Source organism: Leptosomus discolor, chromosome 5 (assembly GCF_034619465.1).
Source record: "Leptosomus discolor isolate bLepDis1 chromosome 5, bLepDis1.hap2, whole genome shotgun sequence".
Taxonomy (NCBI): domain Eukaryota; kingdom Metazoa; phylum Chordata; class Aves; order Leptosomiformes; family Leptosomidae; genus Leptosomus; species Leptosomus discolor.
Window position 1 is genome coordinate 58,389,666 of NC_141395.1, and position 16,571 is coordinate 58,406,236.

The window sequence follows — 16,571 nt, forward strand, 5'->3', positions numbered from 1 at the left end:
AGGGAGGTGTGAGGGGTGCCCCGAGGGGGTGCCCGGCTTCGTGGGGGTGCCCGAGAGATGCTGCGGCGGTGATGGGGGCGGGGAAGGGTCTCCTTAGGACGGCGGGGGGCGGGTGGGAGGGGAGCGGCGGCACAAGCGTTGCCGTAACTTCAGCTTGGGCTGTGAGGGGTGTGGGTTTGCTTAGAGCCGAGGGTGGCAGGGAGCTGGCGGTTTTGCCATGTACGCGGTACTCGAGGTACCGGCACGCTGAGGGGTGTCTAAGGTGATGTTTTTTCACGGACTTGCCGTTAAAAGTGACAGGGTTTCTGTCACTTAAATTTTATATGAAAGCATGGTAGGCTGCTTGACCTCCTTCTTTGTTTTTTGGGTTGTTTGAATTGGCTTTTCTGTTGACAGTGAGCAAGCCGGTTGTGAGTTCCGATACGTGTGTGTGTGTAAGCGGGAAGTACATACATGCAAATGTGCTTTCATCTCGGTATATATCTTACCTTTCCGTGTAACTGCATGTATCTCTACATACAGACATACATGTTTAGAAATCAGAATTTGAAATATAATTTTTCATACAACTAAGGTGACTGTTGCTATATTGAAAATGAGGCGAAAGATTTGTAAATAATATTTCATTGTCTTGGCTTTTTTTACTAGTGCTTGACCTGTAATACAGAAACCTTCCAGAATGCTGGAGTCCTATGTAACTCCTATTTTGATGAGTTATGTGAATCGCTACATAAAGAACTTGAAGCCCTCAGATCTACAGCTGTCACTCTGGGGAGGAGACGTTGTACTTAGTAAACTTGAATTAAAATTGGATGTACTGGAACAGGTATGTTACCTTTACAGTAGTTACAGTCTGTGTCATTGATTTAAAAGAAATTGACTAAATAGTTTAGGCTGGTCTGCACAGATAAATGTTCATTTAGTACTCACTGGTTTTTTTCTTATGCAAGTCCTCCCCCCCCCCCCCCCCCCCCCCCATTTAGTTATTCTTGCATTAATTCTGTGCCATTTGTTTAGTAATGAATGGTAATTCTTTGCACATTGTGTAAGTTATGGGGTGTGAAGAGAAAGGCTTTTTTGCAGACGTTTCTTCTTCCAGTAACCATTGTTTTACAGTATAAACATTAAGTAAATTGCTTTTCCAGTCATATTTACTAATGGCATATAGTAACTAATTCAAAATGTCAAAGTAAAGTAGGGTCTCTTTTTAGTTATGCCTATTAAACACAGATTTGTGTTCTCTGTATTTTTTTTATGGCTCCAGTTTTCATCATTCCAGTTGTATCTAAACTTAACTGTAATTGAGGGACAGATTTGATCAGCTGGTTTGTGTAGTTTAAGAACAGAGGCTCTATAAAACTCAGCCTTAAGAAGACAAGCTTGCTGAGTAAAATACTAGACATAGAATTTCAAGGCTGCTGTCAGTATGAACTGGTTAAGTCTTAGTGGAGGGACAGTGTCCTTCTATGCTTATCTGAGCTGACAGCTTGAGTTGAGTGTGTGAGACAGATAAAGCTGTTTTCTGTTGTGCGTAGTGTAGCAAGTCTTAGCTAGAGTCCCGTGTCCAGGTGTAGTCCAAGTGAAAGAGCTGAGAAAAATGCAGCAAAAAATGATGGGAGATTTAGACAACATAACCATTGAAAGAATAAAATAGGGAATGTGGTTTTAATTCTGAATAAAATGAAGGTGAGACAAGATAGGGCAAGAGTTATGGATGAGACAAGAAAGAATGGAATAAATTCCACTCTGGGAGACTGAAGTTGGACATCGAGGAAAATTTTCTTATGTTTTAATTGGACTATGAGGCATTGGAGCAGACTGAGGAGGCTTTTAAAATGTGAAAGAAATATTTATGGTTAATTAAATATCTCTGCTCTGGAAGAGGAGACGATCTTTCAAGATATACTGTCCTATTTCCTGTGCTTCTGTAAAGAGCCTGATTTCTCTTCCTTCAAGTATTTGGTGGCCTATGTATGTTCTCTCAAGTCTTCTAGTTCCTCATTTTCTTGGTACACATTGTCCATATAGCTGATGTTGATACTAGACTTCAGTTGTGTAGGATGTGTTCCTCCTGTGAATATTCAAAGCTTTTTTTAATATTTATGGAATAATTATGGAATCAAAGAAGGGTTGATCTGAAAGGAATGCTGGAGGTCGTCTAGTCCAGCCTCCTGGTCTGAGCTGGGCTGTTGCCAACCTCCTCTTTGGATAAACTGTTCCAGTGCTATCCTGTGTAGAGAGAAAGTTTGTCTTAATGATGACTTGGAATGGATATATCAGACTTGCTATATTACCTGGTGCTGTTAGGATTTTGCTGCTGTCATCTATGTTACTCCCTTTCAAATAGTTGCAGTTTGCTGGTAGGTGATCCCTGGCTTCATCTTTGCCTGTGTATCAGCTGGGTACCTAAATATCCAGTGCAATCTGTTAATGTCATAGCTCTTGTAGAGGCAGATGTTGCCATATATACCTGTGCTTATGTCTTATCAGCTTGAATGGGGACGTGACTGTGCGATGAACCCAAAATTTAGTTAGTTTTAATTTTTTTTTTACATTATTTGGCTGTGTGTTAATGTGAAATGTAGCAGTCTTAATTTGCCTCTTATTCTTCCGAACTTGCCTGAAACCACAGTCTGCGTTTGGGGTCTTTCTCTTTTTTTGCAGAAGGGATTATGCTTTATGCCTGCTCAGCAAAACTCTTTGAGTATGTAGTATGTGATAATACAACATCACTAAGCCTTTGCAGCTGGCAGGGAGCACCCTTGAGAAGCTAAAGTCTCTAAAAATTACCAGTATATACTATTTTATTTGGGTTCTCTGCCTGGATTGATTCGTAATATCCTAAGTTAGTCACCTTAACTGCTCTGCGCTTTGAACACCCTTTCTGTCCTGGGCTGTTATCCCCAGCCTGGTTCCCTGCTCCTTATCTGGTATGAATGCAGCCTTAATTTCTTGCTTTAGGCTTTGGATACAAATGCACATACCCTGGATATTTTTGTCTGGAGCCTTAAACATTTTCAGAGGATTCCAGCTTTTGTGGAACTGTACATGATTATTTGGGAACATTAGTGTAGGTGTCAAACTACCTGGACAAAACACCTTGTAACAGATTGGGGAGTAAGTCTTTGCTTTCTCCCTTCGCTCCTTGTGCTTCAGCTCATGTTAGTGTTCTTATGTCGTGTTGTGCTCTTATGGGCCACCAGACAGAATCCAAAGAACAGATGAGAACAGAGCGTAAACTGCTGTCTATCTTCTAGAAGATTTTACTTCATTTTTGGGACCAAGTTGAAACCAATACCTTTTGAAATCAGATGTGATGTAGTTGTTGACATAGAAGATGTATCAAACCCAAAGAGAATGTTTCAGTACCTGAAAATACTTTACACGTTTTAATGTATATTTATGTAAGTTTTATGTGCTCTCATTAAACTAAGCTGAATATTATTGCACTAGCTCTGTCCTTCCCCTGCCCCTGACTCTCCACCTTTTTTTTTTTGATAGTGTGCTAGATGATTCAATTACTAGAAGACTAAGAAACTTTCCATCTAGGCATAATAGCTGGCATATTGTATTTCAAGAAAATATTTTGTAATTAAAGTTTAAAATTAATATTTAAATACTGTTTTATGGAAAAGCCTTTTAAGCACTTTTGGCAACTTTTATGTGAAGTCACTATGGTACCAGAGGTAACAGAACTTGGTAATTAGCTTGTGCATAATGTTTCTGTTGACACAGGGCTACCAAAGAGGTAAGATACATGGCGAGCTCTTTTGTGCTGCTTGTGTGTATTTCCATAACATTGTAGCTCATTATATTAGCTGTTTTACAAACTCAGAAGGGAAAGATGAAGTGATCTTTGGTTGGAAGACAAAGGAGAAATTGATACAAAGACTATTGAGTTTTATTGTAGTGTGGGCTTTTCACATCTAAGAGACTTTAGAAAGAAAGAAATATGGAAAATGCTAGTGTACTTAAAATAATTTTAAAGAATTGAGGGCATTAAAATATCCTTACTGTAAGTGTCTGTGTTATGTGCCACTGGGTTACTTGTGAAATACAGCCTTGAATGTGAAGAAAAGGCATTTGAGTTAATACTGATGTGGAGAAACAGTACTTGCTGGTCACGCCAAAGTTCGGGAGAGTCTTGTGTTTTAGAGCAAAGGGATATTTTAAGGCCAGAGGAATTAATGATCACCTGGTCAGCACTTTTAAACAATGTTGGTCAGTTATTTATGTGTCAAGCCCAGGAGATTGTTTTCAGCCATATCATTACTTTTTGAAGGATTTATGACATAATTGTAAAATCTAAAATGTAAAGTCTAATCAGTTGTAAGTACAAAAGATACATTAAGAATTTCATGCAGTACTTAATGAAAGGGGAAAGATTTAACAGAAAAGGAGGAGGAATAAAAATGGTCTTTGTTATGATGCATTATGAACAAGTTACTAAATTTGGCACACATTTGTATTGTCTACTGAAATAGCACGACAAAGATTTCTCTGTATTGCTTTAAGGAAACTTGCTTGTGCAATTAGGATAATGATGTCAGACAACATTTGTATCTGAATTCCTTTGAAAAAGATTCTAAGTATGCTGTGCATTTCGTTGTGTCCCCTCATTTTGAAAGAATTCCTACTTCTGTTCTGTTTCTTTCAATATTGTACAGCTAACTGAGCAAAAATGAGAATGTTAAATTCATCCAGCAAATAGTGGAAAAAGATCTATTCTAGAATTCCCTTTGAAGTAAACTCATAACTTGAACTTGTAAATGCAAGTTGGGATCTAATTAGACATTGTGGTATTGATGAGTGACATAAAAATTATGTGTCTATGAGTCTGGAAAGGGAATTTATTTCTATTAATTATTAATAGTGATAGTTTGCTGTCTTGATTGATGAGCGCATTGTCTCTTAAGTGGTCATGTATTTTTAGATTGCATTTTTTTTTGGTTTATTTCTGCAGCCCCCCCCTCAAAGCTGTGGGACATAAGGTACTTTTCGATTTATTGTGTGATCAGTGTAGCAACATCTGTAGCTAAACTGCCCAGTACTTGCCTTTCAGTGGCTTAACTGGGACTGGAATAAAATTTTGTGTTGATTGTAAGCCTAAGGCTGAATTTTAGGAGAGAGGCTTTTAGCTAAAATCATTCAGAATATTAGTGAATGAGATGAAGAAAAACCACTTTGTAAGAACAAACTAGCAATTTCTGTCAAACTGTTTTGTGAGAAAGTCTGTAACTGTCATCTTTTTGTAGTGGAGACTTGAAATTAGATGTGACATAGTGTAAGCATGGCTGAGGTAGGAGTCAAGAGTTTCCCTGACATGAGATGAGTGTGGGTTTCTTAAACTTGATTAATGAAAGCTCATTAAACCCCAAAAACTAATTTACAAACTGAAAGCTGTACTTTAGGGGGAAAAAAAATAGAGCTATAATCTTATGTGATTGTCTTCACTGAAGATTTTTGTCAGCAGTGTCAGTACTTCATCTGCTCTTAGCTCTTGGATGCAAGATGAACTTGTTTCTAATACCACTAGAAAGGCCAAGGAGGTATCAGCTGCAGAATGGAGAGAGTGTCCTTAAAATTTCTTCTATTAGCAGCTGTTGTCGCTGTGGTGGTGCTAGGTATCTGTGTGTAAGAACAGCTGACATCTCTTTTGGGTAACTAATTAGAGGCTACCGCGGGATGCTAACCTGTCACAGTTGTGATAGTGCTTATTTCAACTCTGAACTTATGTCATGGTAACTACTTGGAAAAATGAAAAATTTTAATGGATTTTTTAAAACATGTCACTAAGATTGGGTACAGTTTAAGATGTTAGGCAAATAATGACCTCAACTAACTTCACAGAAATATTCTATAGGTAGACTTTATAATATATGTTGAGTACTAAATGCAAAATCCACTTGTCCTCAAATTTCATTCATATAAAACTTCTGTACAGCAGGGCTAAGTCTAGGGTCAAGCAGTGCAGGAAAACAGGCTTTCTGGATCTGCTTCTAGATGTTCAAAACTTCCTAGCAACTTGCCTGCTTGACCTCAGAGTTTCATGGACCTTCTCTATTTAATTTCTACTCATTTGTAGGAGTAGTGACTTGAAGCATGTAAGTACCTAAGCCGAGCCAAGGTGCAAAGGTGCTTAAGCCCTGGGTTGCCCAGTTTTGCCAGGGAAATTCTGAAGTTCTGAACAAAGGTTTATGTCCCTGAGTTTACTAGGAAACACAAGAGTTAAGAACCTGGGGGTTCTGGCTGACAGCAGGCTCAGTGTGAGTCAGCAGAGTGCCCTGGCAGCCAAGAGGGCAAACTGCACCCTGTGTGCATCAATCAGGGCATGGCCAGTCAGTCAAGGGAGGCGATTATCCCGCTGTACACAGCGTCGGTGCAGCCTCACCTTGAGCCCTGTGTGCAGTTCTGGGCCCCACAACTTAAGAAGGATGTGAAGGTCCTTGAATGCCTCCAGAGGAGGACAACAAAGCTGGGGAAAGGGCTGGAAGGAACGTCCTGTGAGGAGCAGCTGAGGACTTTGGGCTCGTCTAGTTTGGAGAAGAGGCTGAGGGGCGACCTCATTGCTCTCCGCAGCTTCCTGAGGACAGGAAGTGGAAAGGGAGGTGCTGATCTCTTCTCCAGTGACAGGACACGTGGGAGTGGTTCAAAGCTGTGCCGGGGAGGTTCAGACTGGACATTAGGAAGCATTTCTTTACAAGAGGATGGTCAAACACTGGAACAGGCTTCCTAGAGAGGTAGTTGATGCCCCAGGTCTGTCAGTGTTTGAGAGGCAGCTGGACAAGGCCCTTAACAACATGCTGTAACTTGTGGTCAGGCAGTTGGACTGGATGATTGTTGTAGGTCCCTTCCAACCGGAACTATTCTATTCTAATAGCCAAAACTATTGTCTAGCATTTAGGAGACTTAGATGAACTGCTTTCTCAACCCAAGAAGATTAACACCTGTAGTTCCCAGCATCTAAGATGAACACGCTGTTGTTTTTTCCCCATTAAAACATTAAACCCTTATAGCCAAAAATGTCGTGGTAGGAGATGGGAAGGTAAGAAGATATATCATCATTGAAGCCTCATCGTTAGAATACTTAGTTTTGAGAATCCTGACTGAAAATTCTGACATAATATCAAATATTGTTTCTTTATTTTGCACTAAGCACTTACTTTCATTATTCTAAATCTTGATTTTTAGTCCTGGGACTGGGTCTCTAGCCTGACTATTCTGTCTCGTAAGTGTTGAGCTCATGCTTCTCAGAAGAACCTCTGAAGCTACTGGGGAAATTTCAACACTTTGTATCTAAAGGATTTATCTAAACTGTGGCACCTTGTTTCATGCTGACTCGCTGCATCCAGCAACTGTCTCACTGGGGCTGTCCTATAGAAGTGTGATCTATGCACTGACTAGGTGGAGTGCCAGGCATTTGTTAGGAGTTCTGGACTGACTTGCACCAGTTCCTAAGCAGTGTGACATCCACATTAGGCCTTGGTGAGGAGTTGTCTGGTTCTGCCAGTGAACAATTTAATAACTTTTTATTTACTGGACAGTTTGTGAATGGAGCAACAGTGGGCCAATATTAAAGAGCACCGAGCTCATACAACTCAAAGTATTAAAATATTTTGGTAGAAATTGCCTTGCTGTGGCTTTGTCAATGATTTTTTTTTTAATTCCAAAATTGTGTTCTTCAGAATAACGCAGGTTATTTTTATTAAATTTACTTTCACCTGGTAAATTTCTACGTGTCCCTTGAATAGTGATACCTTTTGCAGTAGCTTCATGTGAGAGAGCTGTTTTTAAACACTTTTATTATCAATGACATGGTAATCCAAGTGTCTCCTTTGAACAGACTAATTGTAATCTTAAGTGTGTGCAAGTGTTTATAAAGTCAGTTGCCAAGCCCTATGGCACACTGCTGATTTGGGGAGGAGAATAAATTTTGACTTGCGTTTTGTGCTAGAACCGTACTATTTTAAGTTGCAAAGTGTCTTGTTTCAGTAGTTAATTCACCACTCTTTGTTGTTGTTAGGAGCTGAAACTACCATTTACTTTTTTAAGTGGGCATATTCATGAACTTCGGATTCATGTGCCATGGACAAAATTGGGATCAGAACCAGTTGTCATCACTATCAATACAATGGAATGCATCTTGAAGTTAAAGGATGGAGCTCAGGTAAGAAATGTGGTGAATGCTTTTCTAACATTGAGAGGCTGAATAGAGTAATAGCCTCTATAGGTAACTTTCTTTAAAGCCATCTGAAGAATCGGGCACGTGAAGTTGTGGTCCCTGTTATTTTCTGAGAGGTTAATATTGTTATTCTTGTCATGGCTAGTATCTTCCTTTATGCTTATTTTTAATTCTTCATTAGCTGTAGATGTGTTCTTGCAGATGTAACAGTGTGTTTATAGTGCTCTGCCAGAATTTTCCTATGACTAGACAAGAAATGGATTTAAAGAGCAATGTAGCATCCTGTGTGCTTCAATCTTCTGCCTCCCAAGAAGCAGTGCTGGTTGCTTGAGGCAGCTGTGCGTGGCACCACTGAGTGCTGGACATTTTTCAGAAGATGTGTTGTTATTATTGAAGGAGCGCTTCAAAGATCCTGGAGTGTAATTCTCTTTTCTCTTTGGAAGTTATAGTTCTTGCTTGAGTGTACTTGGAAGACTTCTTACATGCAAGGGACTCAAAGGGCTTTTTGTTTAGTTGCTTGCAATGATTTGTCCTTTACGCCATTTCTCAGGCTCAGGAAAGTGTGGGTGTGTTTTTGTTTTTTTTTCCTTCTGACACAATGAAGCTGAAATATGCAGTGGCGTGATTTTGTTATATGTCTAACTTGGTTAACAAAAAGTATTTGGGTATGTTAACATTGAACTTGTTTTGTTTTGTTTTTTTTTAGTCACTGTGGTGCTTTAACTTTTTTTTTTTTTAAAGCCTTGTTCACATTTCAGTTTCAACATAGTCCTCGAGTTACATTAAGGATCATGCAAAAGACAATTCCAATTTGTGCAAAGCTGTCAAGTGTTTGGTAGGGTGCTTGATGAGCTGTTAACATTTAACATCAATAATGAGATATAAGCCAGTACGAACATTGGAAAACACTTTTCCATTATGTTTGATATTTCTTGTAATATTCTCTTACAGTTCCAGAGCTAAAAGGCTTTTGTTGCTGGAGTAGAAATCTCTAGTCCTAGGTATGCCATCCACAAAGCATATGCTTGCATTCTGTAGTTACACTTAATCTATGTGCATGTGCATATACACATGTATGTGTACGCACACCAACAACCAAATGCGAAGTACTTTTCAATGTTAAGGTAAGATTTTTGAGGCCAGATGTTCAATGAGAAATGTGCTTTAGAAGCAGCAAATTGCAACTAATTACAGAAGTTGTAGAAAAGTTTTGTAGCCCATGACTTTGTGCAACCCAGAACTAATAGCTGATATTGGACCATGCAGATGGCTACTGCTGGAATGATCAGATTTCCTGCTTGCATGGTATTTGAAACATAAATTTTGTGGTGCATACAGCAGAAGGTCAAGTGTCACGAATGTAAAGCACTCTCAAAACAAGTATTTGTTACAGATGTTTAAGATTCAGAGGCAAGAAAGGATTTTTGAAAATTGCAACTGACACTTGAACAAATTATTCAGTGATATGTACATTCAGGAGGGTAGAATTTGGGTCTGTGCCATAGAAGGATTATCTTTGGCTAACAAGAATGTAAATGAAAAGCCTTGTATGCTGTTTTCTGAGGATATGATTTAAAAAGTTGACAGCTTGAATTTTATTTCTTAAATTACTATCTGAAAGTGTTTTAGAGAAAGAAAATGCTTGGACAAATTCGTGTGTTCTAGCTTCTAGTGTGGCAGTGTGCTTGGCTAAAACCAGTTGTCATAATCTTGGTAATCAGTGAATAAAAAACATGAATGAAATTGTATATTTTTGTGGAAAATGGTAGTAAAATGAACTTGCAGTGAATTTAGCTCCAACTGGAACTGTTCTGCCAAGAATGTATCAGTGAAAAGCGTAATTAGCAAGAAAGTTCGGGTTAGTTCCCAAAAATGTATTGGCTTGATCCCGCATTTCTGTCCTCAGATGAAACTTGTAAGGAACACATGTGTAATTTCACCTGAGGAAAAAATAAAGTTTCTGACCTCAACTTAGTTTGATGTGTATTTTCTGGAAAGGGGTTACTTCAAAGAATGTTTATTTTGAAGATGTGTGGGGATTAAAATACATGGTATTGTTTGAAGCTGTTGTCCAGTGGACCCTACAGGAGGAAAAACTCCCTTTGTATGTTTAAGAGTGTCAGCTCCCTGGGAATGCTTTTTTACATCAGTGCTTTACTCTGATGCTGCGTCATTGTTAATTCAGTTTCAGTGTTTGGTTGTGTGGTTCTTTTTTTATTGTTGTTCATGCTATTGCAGCATCTCAGCTGAGATGGAAGTTTGGAGTAGACAGCAGTGGCTCAACTTCTAGTTTTATGCTAATATTCTCCTTTTCCAAGCAGAAATGTTATAGAAGTGGTAGGTTCACCCAGTGATACACAAAATCCACAGTGTAGAATTAGCGGGGGTTTTTTAGTGAGTTCTGAAGTTTGAGCATTTTGAAGGTCATTGCTTTTCTCCCCTTTTCTGTGCTTTTCTTCCTTCCTTTCCTTCTTTTCAGGTGATGCTACCACTTCTAAAACCAGAAAGTTACATAAATATGGCTACTTTGTAAGAAAATGAAACTTAAGTGCGTCAGGAACAGAACTTTGCAGTGATGAAAGTGGTGTTCTATTGAACATGCTTTATATGTGCTATTTTGGTTATGAATCTGGTTGACGCCAGTAATTGAAGTAGAAATTGGGTGTGAGGCATTTTGCATTGCTTCTTGATGTGTCAGCTTAATACAACTGTGCCTGTTTTGGGGTTTTTTTTTTGCTACTGAATGTAATCTTCAGCAGCACTGAGTGTTAAGTATGAACATTTATAATGTTATCAAATTAATGAAATAAGTTGATATGAAATGTGTTCTTCACGCTTAAATGTGGTTCTGAAGTTTGCTTGACTTGTGTTTAAGTTATAGTAACTGACTCCCATAAGACTGTTCATGAACATTATGTATTGCTTTAGAGGGTGATTAAAGTTCCAGTATTATATTCTTCTCATTATTTATCTCTATAAGTTAAATCTCAGGACTTCTATCTAGAATCGAAATCCCCTTGATAAACGTCTGTTGATTCCAGTTTTCCTCAGTGTTTTTCTTTTTTTTGTCCTGTTGGAGCCACCTTAATTTTTTTCTTTTCTACTCACATTCTTTCTTTTTTTTTTTGTTTTTTAAAAGCTATTTGAAATTCTTTGCTCATTTCTCTTCCCCCATCTGTGCCAAAATACCTCTGTGCCCAAACCAGAGGCTTTAAATTCAGACTGTGTGAATTGGGAAGGACAAGCCTGTGTCTGTTTCCTTCACCTTCCTGACATTATGACTAACCGTAAGACTAATCTTCTTTATATTCAACCTTGCATTCTGTGGTTTTTAGTCTTGGTACTGACGCAAATGAGGAGATTCAAGGAGAAATGTAATATCTTTTATTACAGCTTCGCTTTGAGTCCTTGCCTTTAATCAGAACACTGCATCAGGAATATGCTGGTATATATGAAGATGAAAACTCTACCACAAGGATAACTGATTATGGAATCAGGGAAGACTGTTAGATATAAGCATTTATAGGGGCACTGGGAAACCAGGTAGTTGTTTGGATCAGCATACAGGCAATTAAGCACTGTTCTTTTTATGAAGCATTACAAAGAAGGTTTTGAAGGAAGAAAATAGCTTTGTGGAAAGTGTGGAACAGCCTACAAGCATGACTGTCAGAATAGCAGACACATATTCTTATCTGACAATCAGTAGAGATTGCTATCAAAATATGCTGAAAGAAGAAATAGGTCTTGACTGGGAAATGATTGAGATGGTAGATAGGGTGTGCAGGTATGAAGGACTTTAAAAGTGAAGACAGAAGGCTTGTGTTTGAGGGTATAGTTGTATAAAGTTATTGCTTAGGTGGTAAAGCTAGCACCAGGTCTGAAGTGGTGCTTTGCTGCTGCTTCTCCTTCTCACCAGGGTTGTGGTAGCTCAATTGAATGAGGCTGGATGGACAACAGGTGGTGTTTTTTCTGTTTGAGTATATACGTATGCTGTTCAGTGGTGGCAAAAATATGGTGAGACTCAAAGTCAGAGGAATAACAGTCTTTAGTGGCCCATGTTTTTGCTTTTTGTTTGCTCATGTAGAAACTCCAGGTCTTTTTTTTTGAAGTATTTTCATTTGATACTTCCTCATTTTCATAGTGGTATCTTTAGTTCAGTAAATCTGATACTGAGTTTTAATGCTTCTACACAAAGCTTAAGGTGAAGATTTTCATAAGAGCTTCCTTACAGGAAGCAAACTATGTCATCGGCTAGTGTTGAATCATAATATCAGTTTAATGATGAGTATGAAATTCATCATTAAGCAGCCAGTTCACACTGCTTTTATTTGTGTTTTAATAGCTTAATGTAACAAAGGGGATTTTATCTGTTTCTGTGTGCATACAAATAAGTACATGTAAGTAACAAGAACAGTTTTCCATGTTACTTTTCATTAAAACAAATTCCTTTGTGTAAATCAGACTTTAAGTAGTTTAATCTTTTCCAAGGGTTCAGGAAGGTTTGGCAGAGCCTTTGGTTGGGTTTTATGCCATTTTCTGTCAAGAACTCCAGTCTAAAGAATTCTTATGTTTTCCATGAATTGTTTGATGTGAAAAGAAGTGTTTTATGTAGGAGATTCTCTTTCAAGGATGTTGTCTTTCTGAGGGAGAAATACCATGTCCCACAAATCTCTTGCAAAAACATTTAGTAAACATACCCTTTCAATAGGGAAGCAGTAAAGGCAGCTGCAAGAGCTGCTAGAAAAGCCCTTGAAGCATTTGATTCAGACACTTGTTGTCTTTGTAGTTCCAGTGTTTTCAAATGAGTGGCTGAAGAGGAGATACTGAACAGCTTTTCTTAAAGCTGGATCAATATTCGTATGTTCTAGCTGGGAAGCAAGAGTGACCATGCAATTCACCTTTTCTTTTTTTTTTTTTTTCTATTAAGCACTTTTCACATGATAAGACTTTAAAAGCAAGGTGTCTGACACTTTAGATTGCAGTAATTCTTGCAGAAGGAGAAATTGCCTTTGCTGTGAATTTATTCAGAGATGCCTGCGGGCGCATTTTTTAATACTCTAGCTGCAGAAGGCCTTCCACTGCCATTGTTTTGCCTCAACCTGAATAGCTGGCTTGCTTACCTAAGTGCCTGTTACCATGTTAGTAATTTTGGACAGTTTTCATGTGAATTTGTCAGCATATTTCTTTTTGAAGTCCTCTTCAGGGCTAAGTAGTGGTGATTTCAAATGTCTGAAACTGATTACTGTGAAAGGTATGATGGTCCCACTTGATTCCTTCTGTGCTTCTGCCTGGCCCCTGGGAGAGCTTCCAGTGTTGGTGTGCTGCCTACAGGCAAAGATAGAGGGGCCCATCCTGTCCTAATCCTAGGGCTTAGTTTGGGTGAGTGAGCCTTGCTTTTAAAGTGTTTCTGCTAAAGAACAAGACTTTGGGTAGCAAGCTCTTCTGTGTTCTGTTCTGTGCAATACTGGATGCCATGACATCTTCATTGGCAGTGCTGTATCTAGCTCCTGAGAACACCCACAGGGACATGATAAACTGTCCCAGTATCTTGAGAATACATGTTGACTGTATGTGAGAAGGATCTGACTAGGAGGATGCTTTTCTGAGCGGCTAAACAGTGGATGACTGAGCAAGACAGGGAATGTATGAGTGCCTGCTGCAGCTGAACTTTCTGGTGGTTGTAACATTTTCCCAGTTTCTTTATCATGACAGCACACATGTATATAGAAGTCTTAAACAAGATATGTTTTCCTTTCTTTCTGCCAGCTTGTCTTCTAAACACACTCTGCAACTGGCTGAAAATTAAATGCTTATTGGAAAGATGTAAAAGTCGATAGTTTCATTCCTTAAAATATTTAGTCCTGCAGATATCAACATTATACATCTTTAAAAAGAGAAGCCAAGTACACTCTGTAAGGCAGGCAGCAGACTGAGTCAAAAATGTGGTTGGGGCTGTATTCTTACTGAGGAGCTAAGATTTTGAATGCAGTGTGTTTCAAGAGGTATGTTATCAAAATGGTTAACTATATCTTAAAGGTCCTTCCCAACCAAAGTGGTTCTATGATTCTAAAATTAACCTGGTCATTATTACAAAATGTATTGAGATTGTATAATACCAATGACTTTCAGTAGGTTTTTTTGTGTTTGAATGAATGCACTTTGCAAATCAGAAGTGTCACGAAGTGAATGCAAGGCAAGGGTCTGGGAGCAGTAGTATCTAGTCAGTAAATGTTGCCTTTCTCAGCTTGCCTGTTTCCTGAACAAGACCTCTGTGTCTGTGGTGTATTTCAGATCAAGTTTGTGCTTTTGAAGAAATCTCCTGGCTGTGCAGGCTTACTGTGCTTTGACCTCCATTGTGGGGTGGTCTCGGGACTAATAAGCTGGATCTCTTTTGGGTGAAACTAAAAGGAGAATGTACTCTATGAGCATGGTAATGTGCTCCAGCTGCTAACTGAAATTAATGAGAACAGTTGTCTTGTGTGAGTTATTAGCAGAATCAGTACTCTGTGATCACCATGGTGTGGTCTCAGATTAGGAGTGTGGTGAATCCCACTAGACCAGTGGAGTTTTTCCTGAAGTTGTTCTGGCTTTCTAGGTTCAGAAAGTCTATGTCTAACCCACGTTTAATGCCTGCTTCTCTGCTTTTTGTATTTAGCGTGTCTGTGACAGTAGTCATCTCACTAAGCATCTAATTATAGACATGGTGCAAGCACCACTTTTTATTTTCCCCTCTCCTCCATTATAAAAGCACATTCCTCAAGTATTTTCTGAGACTAGTAAAGTTATATATTCCTCTTACCCAAGTGTTCAGGAAAAAGTTTACATGGTAGGAAAGCAGAGTCTAAGCTTCCAGAATGATAGGTTTTTTCACTCTGTTCATTTTTGTAATGGTTAAGTAGCAAACATTGTGCGAACAGTCTGGAATTGCTCTCTTAGATTGTAATCTCTCTCAAACTAGGAGACAAAGGAAAACTGTGGTGGTCAAGGAGGTCCCATATTACAGACAAATACCAGCACTTGATATCTATGTATTTGGCATGGACAGGAGACGGCAAATTAATACTCATATCCGACTTCCAGCAGTATCTTGAATTCTGTATAAACAGCAGAACATTCTGGTCTGAGATTTTGTCATGAAGACTTCAGAGTAAATTGGAAGAATTTTAGGCATATGAGGATGAAGTGATTAACAAGGAGGGTAGTGGACACTGGCACAACTAAGCAGCTGTGCTTCAGACTGACATAATGAAATTTCTTTCTTAGGCATGAACAAGTGAAGTCCTTCTGTTCTTCATACTGACAAACCTCAAGGTATAGTCTCATTATCACGTGTAGACACTTCAGAGTGTTGCTGCTATTTATTTTGAGGTCCTACGTACTGTGGGAACCTAATTCAATACTGGTAGAGAGCAAGAAGCTTTTGCTCTTCACATTTTAGAAGTATAGCTCTAAAATTCCTGTTGTCTTGTTCTTTCTGTCCCCTGAGCTACCTCTTTCTAAACTGGTGGCTTGCTTTAGTTTGCAAAAAGTGATTGAAAGACAGTCTTCGTAATGCAGTGCTGGTAGCTGTAAAGCTAATTTGACATGGACATATTATCTTACAGCTGCTCTACTGGTGGAGAACTGCTGTTTAAAATCAACTTTCTTCCGGAAGCAATAATGCCTGTCAACTGCTGGGGTTTTGTTGAAGTTCAAGACCTCGGGTTCCCTAGTTGCCTTGTCATTATTTGTGGTACTTTGTATCTTTTTCTATACTCATGCAGTCGGTTTGTCTTAGGCATATGGACTAGGCTTCTTGTGATCTATTCTAAATTGCTTTTTTGCTTTTCTAAAATTTAAATATTTGGAGTTAAAGGTTATTTGGTTTTTAATACTGTTTCGCTATATTGGCTTGACTGGCCTGTTGCCTTTTTAAGATGTCTGTTGTGTGTTGGTAGACATGGCTTTGCCGAAGAGGAAATAATACTTTTTGTTTTAAACAATCCATTGCCCTCTAAAAAAAACAGTTTAATTGTCCTTTAAAGTCAAGAATGACAGAAATATATTTACTCATGTATAAACATGAGTTATATACATTAATCTTTTGATTTCTTATACATGTAAGTGCAGATGAACTTCATTTTAACTCCTAAATCAGTGCCCCAGGTTTGGAGGCTGAGCTCTTTTTCAGATGCTTGTGTGCTGCTTGCTCTGTACCTCACTTAACGTATGACCTTTCTGTAGCCTGTTAAACAACCCTGCAGCTGCAGAGACAGCAGCTCCAATTTTCTTGCTTCAGCAGATAAAATCTGAGTTAACTGGATGGTTGTAGGATACATACATTTCCAAGAGGGCTCTTCTGGAGCCCTCTAACTTGCTGTAGAGTCCCAACCATATTTACAAAAGTAGG

General features: G+C 38.7%; 1 protein-coding gene across 3 annotated transcripts in view; it reads left to right on the top strand.

Moving 5' to 3' along the window:
• Positions 1–675: 675 nt before the first annotated feature.
• The window catches only part of VPS13B (vacuolar protein sorting 13 homolog B), a 480,656-nt gene continuing 464,760 nt past the window's right edge, over positions 676–16,571 (top strand). For all 3 annotated transcript variants that reach the window (XM_086465731.1, XM_086465733.1, XM_086465732.1), the window contains exons 1-2: positions 676–826; positions 8,024–8,167. In XM_086465731.1, coding sequence (XP_086321857.1) covers positions 680–826; positions 8,024–8,167 — 291 coding nt within the window. In that variant the 5' untranslated portion in view covers positions 676–679. The remainder of the gene's footprint in view (positions 827–8,023; positions 8,168–16,571) is intronic.